At 50.7% G+C, this 8,350-nt stretch overlaps 1 protein-coding gene across 1 annotated transcript in view; it reads right to left on the bottom strand.

Moving 5' to 3' along the window:
- Positions 1-1,847: 1,847 nt before the first annotated feature.
- Positions 1,848-8,350, bottom strand: part of EHD3 (EH domain containing 3) — a 28,490-nt gene continuing 21,987 nt past the window's right edge. The window contains exons 4-6 of the mRNA XM_043917512.1: positions 7,788-8,200; positions 6,923-7,087; positions 1,848-4,022 (exon numbers count right to left, since the gene is read on the bottom strand). Of these exons, the coding sequence (XP_043773447.1) occupies positions 3,495-4,022; positions 6,923-7,087; positions 7,788-8,200 (1,106 nt within the window). The 3' untranslated portion in view covers positions 1,848-3,494. The remainder of the gene's footprint in view (positions 4,023-6,922; positions 7,088-7,787; positions 8,201-8,350) is intronic.

Here is an 8,350-nt window from a genome sequence, read left to right as displayed (position 1 = left end):
TTCCTCCTGTTTCCCTCATGGCTCCAACTAGGATTACTGACATTCCCTATTACCATTTTTCTGTCCCTCCAAGCACTGAAAATTTCAACTTAAAAGATACTGATAAAATTTTTACTTGAAATGGCCTGTGGAAAACCAGCACAGTCCCCAGAGACAAAATTCTCATCATGCTTTTCCTCAAATACATCAATTTTTCTGAGTCTGTCATGATTTTTGTGGGCTGGGAATGCTATGTGCTTATTTTTATACAAAAACCCTGTCTTCCTTGCATTAGAGAAGGGAGACGATGGGCCCGAGAGGCAGACCCCAGGAGGTTTTGGGTTCAGTTCAAGAGCCCCACCCTCACCCTCAGCTTTCTCTGACCGCCTTCCACCCCACCCCCCCGCGTTGGAAGCCATTTTTGACTCTCATGATTCCCCACTTTGACTGCCACCCCCATCTCAGCTCCTGTCATAGTCCCTCATTGTATGTATAATGTTTGTATAAATGTCTCACTTCCCCAACTAGGCTGTGAGCTCTTTGAGAGCTGGAACTTGACTTGATTTGATCCACCTAGAACTGTCCCCACCTGCACACATGGCATGTATCAGTATTTTTGAATAGCTCAATGGATGTCTGAATCTTATCTTAAGGTCTTTGCTGCAGGAGATTCTCAGGGTCTTCTGAATGGAAAAATGGATGGATAGAGGCATGGATGGATGGACAAATTAGAGAATAATTTGTAGAGAATCTGTACAGAGGCTAGTTAGCATCTCACAGGGAAAATAAGTCTGTTCCCCCAACATGGCTGTGCTAATCAGCTAACACGTAAACAAACGTCTGCTCCTGGAACAGAGGAGACCAATGGGAATGGGGTGACACAGGGCAACCTCTCACCACTCTTCACACTGGGGCCAGGCCCTGCCATGGCAGTAGTGTTCCCCATACAAGACTGAACCCTCAGGTGCCAGGGGCAGGTTTTCTGGGCATGGGGCATAGGGCGTGGCTTTTCCTGTCTGAGCATTTCTGTGGTCCAGACTGAGTGTGGGGAAAGGCAGGACAGGCCAGTGGGGCCTCTAGGGCTTCTTGCCGGTGAGATGGCCATGACAAGGCTCTGCTCTCCACTTTAAATGTTCTCCAGGCTGAGGCAGGAGAGTTCTCCAAGCCCCCAGAGACTGTGAGCGGTCAATAGGTCCAGGCAGCAGGGGCAAAAGCCCCAGAGAAAGCGTTCCCCATCTGTCCCGTCATCTGTGGGGAGAAGGCTCAAACACAATTTCCTCTTTCTCAGGAGATGGGAGAAGTGTCAACATGGAATTCCCATGCCTCCCAGATCTCTCCAGGGTGGAGCCTTGAAGAAGGGAGGGGAGAGACACTGGGAAAGGAAGGGCAGGAAAGTGGCACATGTGTGTGTCCAAAGCGGGGTGGGGTGAGGGGACTGACAGATACTCCTCTCCATCTAAAATAAAGACAGAAACCTCCCCTCACTCTGCTGTCCTTCCCATTCCCCTTCAGTTGAAATAAAGGCATAGAGCTGAGAAACGGTCCTCTGCTGAGCTTGGCACCTGAATTAGAGGAGGTTGGACCTCTGTGCCTTGGTTTTCCTTTGGTCTTCGTTTCATGAGAAAGAGAAATGTGTGGATGCAGAAGGAAGCCCAGGAGTTGGGGACCATCTCCCCTCAAGAGTGGCAGGGTGGTTCCACCAGGGCAGCCTGGGTAGTCAGTGGGCCTGGAGAAGCACCAGGCCAACGGGACGCTACCTGTGGATGCTGGCTATAGGTGGCCCCGATCCTCTGCCAGAGATGCCCAAGTTAAGAGCCCAACTCCTCTCCGTCAGCCTCCCACAGAATCATGCTCTATGGCCAAGCAGATACCAAAGGATAAATGTGCTATATTAACATGAATACTAATGACAAATGCACTGCAGTAGTAAGCACATTGTAGATACATAGAATATTCTCTATATAGTCTGAACATAGATACAAAATAACTTATACTTGTTTTTCTTTTCCATCACAGTAGAAGCATAGCATACAAAGTGACTGGTTCCATGGCCACAAAGCAAGCCAAGGGAGAGACCATAAGGGTGGCTGTCGGGCATCAAGGATGGTGGGCATTTGCCAGACACTGCAGTCGTGGGTCCTGCAGGGAACACAGCCTCAGACCTCTCGAACTGGCCTTCAGGACAGTCAGCAGGAGGTCCCACTGGAGAAGAGTTGGAGGCTGCATTTGAGCAGGGATGATTCAGGCTGCGGGGTGGGAGGCGGAGCAGAGTCAGAGGGAAACAGCACCCAACAGGCCAGTTCACATTCCCGCTGCTGCTGTTGGGCTTCTGCGAGGTTGGGAACATGGGGCACATCGCCAGAAGGCACGGTTTGCTTCTGTGCTGTGACAGATGGCCAGACTGATGGCCCACCAAATGCTGGCTGGCCCTTCTCCCTTGCTAGCCTTCTCTGGGAGCCCGTGAGGGGCCTGTGTGCTCAGCTAACTCTTCACAGCTTGTCACTAGCCAGAAACACAGGGATCCTGTACATCATCACAGCAGAGGGCAGAGTGTGTGGCCCTAGCTCCATCACATGTGAGCTGTGTGACCTGGGAGGGTCACCTGAACTCTACTGAGTCTCCAGCTCAAAAGGTAGGGGCTAACACAGACTTCCTTGGAGAGTGGTTAAGGACAACTTGGAATAAGGTATATGAAGCGCCTGATGCAGCTCCTGGCACTCAGAAGGGGTGGATAAATGTGTCAAGTACGAGCATCCACACAGAGGCCAGGTGGGAAAAACAGGAATCTCACAAAATCTGTGGAATAAAAGCACCGTTGACTGGCTACAAGAGCAACGGATGACAGGACAGTTTCTTTGCTTTCTTTGCTGCCAAGTTTTCCCCTTCTCTCTCTGGTTCCGGGATTCTTTGAAAGGAAGTGCAAGCAAGTTTAAAGCCAGGTCTGCTGAGGCAGTCAGAGCCTCAGCATGGGAAAGAAAAGGGCTCATGGCTGCAGCTACGTCTCTTCAAGTCTGGGGCCTGGTTCCCTGAGGACGCTTCCCCCCTTCACGCCCCTCCCTGCGGAAGCCCCGCTCCCCTCCCATCTCCTGGCCCCAGAGCAGATTTCATGTTAGCAAGTCAAAGAGGTGGGGATAAAGCATAGAAAAAAATGGATTGTCTATTAAGTGAAAAGCCTTTTCCATCTGCTCTGGGTTGGGGGAATCTGGAGGTGGGTGGGCCATCTGTGGCCAAGTAAACTGCCTCCACAGGAGAAGGTATATCTCCAGGCAGTGGGACCAAGGAGGGAAAGAGGGATGGAGACTAAGGCGTGACTCCTGGGACTCTGGGTGCTTCTGTGCTTCAGCCAATTCTGAGCACTTGGAGATGTATCCTGGAAACCTGGGGATCCTTGTTCCCTCCTATCTGCAGTGCCGGTCTCAGCGTGTGTGTGTGTGTGTGTGTGTGTGTGTGTGTGTGTGTGAACGCCTCTCCCATCTCCTCTAACACCTGCCTGCTCTGGACCTCCCCGCCTCCCATCACTCGGCGGCCTTCCTTTTGGAGGGGGGTACAAGGTGGGCGGGCAGCTCATTGGGCAGCTCATGCCCCTCCAGCTTGACCTTGATGAGGTGGTTGGCCAGTGCGAACTCCTCATCATCCAGCATGCCATCCTTGTCGATGTCGGCCAGCTTCCAGATCTTGCCCAGCACACTGTTGGGCAGCTTGGAGCGCACCATCTCCTTCTTGGCATTGGCGCCCGTGATCTTGCCATCCACCGGTGACAGGGTGTAGAAGATCTCATCGTACATGGGCTTGTCCCTGGCCACCACCCACTCAGCATCATCGATGCCCTCCCCGGCCCCCTCCCCATAGCCGTGCCCGAAGGGGCCGTGGAGGGTGCCCTCGAACGCTCCGCCCTTCACTATCTGGGCAGGCTGCTGGGATTCCTCCTGGCGCACCAGCACCATGAGCTGGGCAATGTCATGAGCCAGCATGTCATCCACCACCTCCAGCAGCTTGCTTTTCAGGGGCTGGAATTTGCTAAAATCCTGGGCTTGTAGCTGGTCCTGGGAAGAGAGAGAGAAAAAAGGTGAGGACAGAAGACAGTGGGCCCAGAAAAGATACGAGAGAAAGAGACAAAAGGCATATTGGTTCTTGGTGGATTTTTCAGGAGAGAGGCTAATTGCAGGGATTGGAGAAGAAAGAGATTTAACAACTGGTTTGATCTGTTTGGGGTTTCCCTGATAGCTCAGTTGGTAAAGAATCTGCCTACAATGCAGGAGACCCCAGTTTGATTCCTGGGTTGGGAAGATCTGCTGGAGAAGGGATAGGCTACCCACTCCAGTATTCTTGGGCTTCCCTGGTGGCTCAGTTGGTAAAGAATCTATCTGCAATGGAAGACCTGGGTTCGATCCCTGGGTTGGGAAGATCCCCTGGAGTAGGGAAAGGCTACCAACTCCAGTATTCTGGCCTGGAGAATTCCATGGACTGTATAGTCCACAGGGTTGCAAAGAGTTGGACATGACTGAGTGACTTTCACTTTCACTTAACTTTGATCTGTTTGGATTCCTTTAGTGTTCTAGGAAGCAAATACAGTCAGATCTCCATATCTGAGGGCTCTGCTTTTGTGGATACTACATCATTTTATATCATGGTGAACTTGAGCATCCATGGATTTTGGGATCTGTGGAGGGTCCTGGAACCAATCCCATGTGCATATCAAGGGACAATAGTCATTGAATTTCTAAGTTCCTTTTGGCTATTGATTGAACAGTGAGTGGTTCTTGAATGCTCCACCCCTCTGAGACTGAGTCATGTGGGTCTCTACTTCAAGAAGGGTTACACTTGAAAACACACTCCACTACATGCTCATTCTCTTCCTTGTGACCTTCTGAGAGTGGGAAATCACATTCTATCACCATTCAGGAAGGAAAAAGGGAGGTACAGGCAATGAGAAATAAATCACAGTAGAAGCCAAAGGTCATTCCCAAGCCAGTGGTTCTTAATCAGGATGCTTGAGGGATCATCTGGAGAGATTTTTCAATGATCAGCTTCTCCCTGAGGGTTCTGACTCAGGAGGCAGGAGCAGGTAGGCAGGTTTTATAAAAGCTCCCCTCCTTGCCTTCCCATGACCGCCACACTACATGGTAAAAGAAATGTGTTCTGCATTGCATGTCTTTGCCATTTTTAAAGGTCCCAGGTCTCAAACATCCCCAGATTCTCTTTGGCCGCTATAATGACAAGATGAGAGCTTTCGGCTCCCACCCTGGCTCTGGCCACAGCAATCTCAGGACACTGGGAGGAGGCCAGTTTACAGGGGACAGCCTCAGGACAAGCACGCCTCACAAAAATTTAGAAAACACCCATGGCTATATTTCAAGACCAAGTGTGAGCCTGGGCATCCTCACCTCCCTTCCAGGGTAGGGCTGGGAGGGGTGTGGAGGGTGGAACAGACAAGCCCTTTCTCCTGACCTTAGGCTCCCTGTCTCTCCCAGCCTGTCCATGTTGAGGTGTGTTTTGTGGGCTCCCAACTAGGGGTCCCAGTGTCTTTCAGGGGTCACAATGAGTACTCCCATCAGCCCACACATATGTCCCCACAGTACAGTCATTTACATATTGAACCAGCATCCTTAACAGAACCTGACATCAGGTGGGCAAACAAGCGAGAAGGTGAAACCATCTGTGCTGCAAAAGAATTCCTCACATTAAAAAGTCATATGATCCCTTTCAAATGTCATCTTCCCCAAAGTTTGCTTACAGATCATTAAATTCTTAACAGAAAGAGAAACTGAAAGTTGAAACCCAAATCATGTGAAAACAATTCTGAAACAAGTGACTGGCTCGATGTGGATAGTTATAGGAACGAATGGATACATGAACAAATGCATACTCTGGACATCTATGTTTTTCTTTCTTTTTCTTTTACTAGATAGGAAAGCAAAAATGCATATATTTGGGACTACACTGATGTTCTGATACCCTCTGAGCAACAAGAGCAAAAACAATATTACTGCTACATCTGCTATTTTTCCTAATCCCCTGATTCTTGAAAACTTTTCCTTTTAAAATAATTACAGAATCATGGGAAGTTGCAAAAATCATGCAGAGGTAGATTCCTTGTGGTCATCTCCCTGCCTCCTCTACTGGTGAAATCTCACCTAACTTGCTACTGCATTTAAACAGCATAGTCTGTGCCAGGCCATGCTAACTGCCTTACAAACATTAATCTGATTTATGCTCACAGTATCCAGATAAGGTGGTGCTTTTGTAGCCTCAACATGTAGACAAGAGTCAGAGAGGATCCAGTTAGCAGGGTGTGGTAGGTTTTTGCTTAGACCTTGGACAGCTCCTGGGGTTTCTATTTGCAGCTTATGTAAACATTACTAAAACCACAGACATGTTAATTACACTTGTAAGCCTCAGTTTGCTCACCTGTGAAAGGGGGATGAAGTGCCTCCCCCAGAGGGTTGTTTTGGGGGACATAAGAAACTATGTGTGACCGACCCTGGCCCAAGAGAGGCGCCCATGGTGCATCCCAAAGATGACAAACTCCTGTACAGACTTCTGCTTCTCGGGGGCGTATGTTCAAATCACTGCCAAGGCAGATCTCAGCAGTAAACTTAAGCAACGAAGGGCCAAGAGAATGTTTGTCAGGTGACTTGTCCTGTTTCACATGATGTAGTGGGGATTCCAAACCAGTGGTGACCGGGACAGGGGAAGGTATCAGAGCCCCCTCTAACACCGCTGCCCACTGGGAGCACCAGGGCTCCATGTTTCTCCCAGGACCCAGGTCTGGCACCTATTGGGCCAGTGTCAGCCCAGCAGGAAGGGCAGATCCAGGACCACCTGCCTGCCTATTGATTCTGGGCTGAGAAGAGTTTCCCCAGAAGATCCAAGGGTGGCCTACTCCAAGCCTGAGCTGCTCAGCCAACTCGTTCCTTTCCTGGAGCCCCCAGACCCTGGTTACCTGCATCCTCTTCAGGTTGGGGAAGTCCCCAGGTGAGATCTGGTGCTCCCGCTCAATCTGGCCATAAATCTCGGCCAGATTGTTCACCAGCTCCTTCTTCTTGTTGTCCTTTCCGAACATGGAGGGCATCTCCTTCTTCAGAGAGCTGATGATGTAGGCGTGAACCTGAATAACAGGGGCAGAGAGAAGCCTTCAGATCAAGACCTCTAGTTCTTTCCTTGACCATCAAGATCAAGTTCTTTCCTTCCCTCCAGGGCACCTCTCACTCCATCTTTTCCCACAAATCCCTCCTCCTGCTCCTACTTCTGAAATAATTTGTTTCCATCCTTTTTCTCTTCCATTGCTTATAGCACTGAGCTGTTTCACTAAATCGTGGGGAAAGGGGAGCTTGTGAGGAGGTTAAGGTCAAGGCAGTAACAGGGATGGTAATTCTGGTGATGATGTTGTTGAGGAAGACAGTAACAACAGCTGACATGAACAAAGCACTTGTGAGGACGCCAGGCACTGTGATGAGAGCTTTTCCGTTTTATTCTATGTTGTCTTCTAACCCTTTCATTTCACAGATGTGGAAGCAGGCACAGAGCAACTAAGAGCCTTGCTGAGGTTGGGATCACACTGTAAACTATGGAGTTGACTCTGATCTGGCCATCTGATGCCAGGGCATGTCATTGTAACCACCACGCTACCCTGCCCCACCCCTCCGAGTGGGCATGGCTGACGCTCACAAGGCAGTGACTACCGGACATCCTCACGTGGGCAGATAATAGCTCAGGGTTGCAGGCAGTAGCCCTCTCTCCTTGCAGCTGACCCCATCCCCAAACCACTGGCCTCGCCAATGCTGTCCCTCTCCCGGAGGCAGCCTCACCTTGGCCAGCCTGGCTCTCTTGATGAGGTCATTCAGCTTGCGCAGGGCAGCGTTTCGGGGCAGACTCTGGATGTCTCGGAACAGGTCCTGCTCCTCAGCCTCAAAGAGCTTCCGGTTGTCTGGGATGAGAAGCGGGTGGGACCAGAAGGAGCCGATGTAGACCCGGATCACTTCCGGCGTGTTGACGATCTTGCCCAGGGACCACATGAGGGCCCCATACACCCGCATCAGCTGCTGCGTCTCGATCTGGTCGGCCTTGTTCAGCACCACTCGCATCTTGTCCTCGTGGTTCTTAAGGGCTTTGATGACTTCCGAGAACTCATCGGAGATGTCCAGCTTGTGGGCGTCAAAGAGCAGGATGATGCGGTCCACCCGCTCGGCGAACCACTCGAGGACGGCAGCGAAGTCGTACCCTGTGGCAGAGCAGAGTCAGGGGGTGAGGCCTTTGGGGTGAAGGGTAGGGATTTGGGGTGAGGCGGCGGTGCAGTGGAAATAACATGGTCTCAGGAGTCAGATCTGGGTTCAACTCTGGCTCCTCCATCTTTTCACTATTTGGCCTTGAG

The sequence above is a fragment of the Cervus elaphus genome, chromosome 11, assembly GCF_910594005.1.
Source record: "Cervus elaphus chromosome 11, mCerEla1.1, whole genome shotgun sequence".
Lineage (NCBI taxonomy): Eukaryota > Metazoa > Chordata > Mammalia > Artiodactyla > Cervidae > Cervus > Cervus elaphus.
This window is presented reverse-complemented; position numbering and strand designations above follow the sequence as displayed.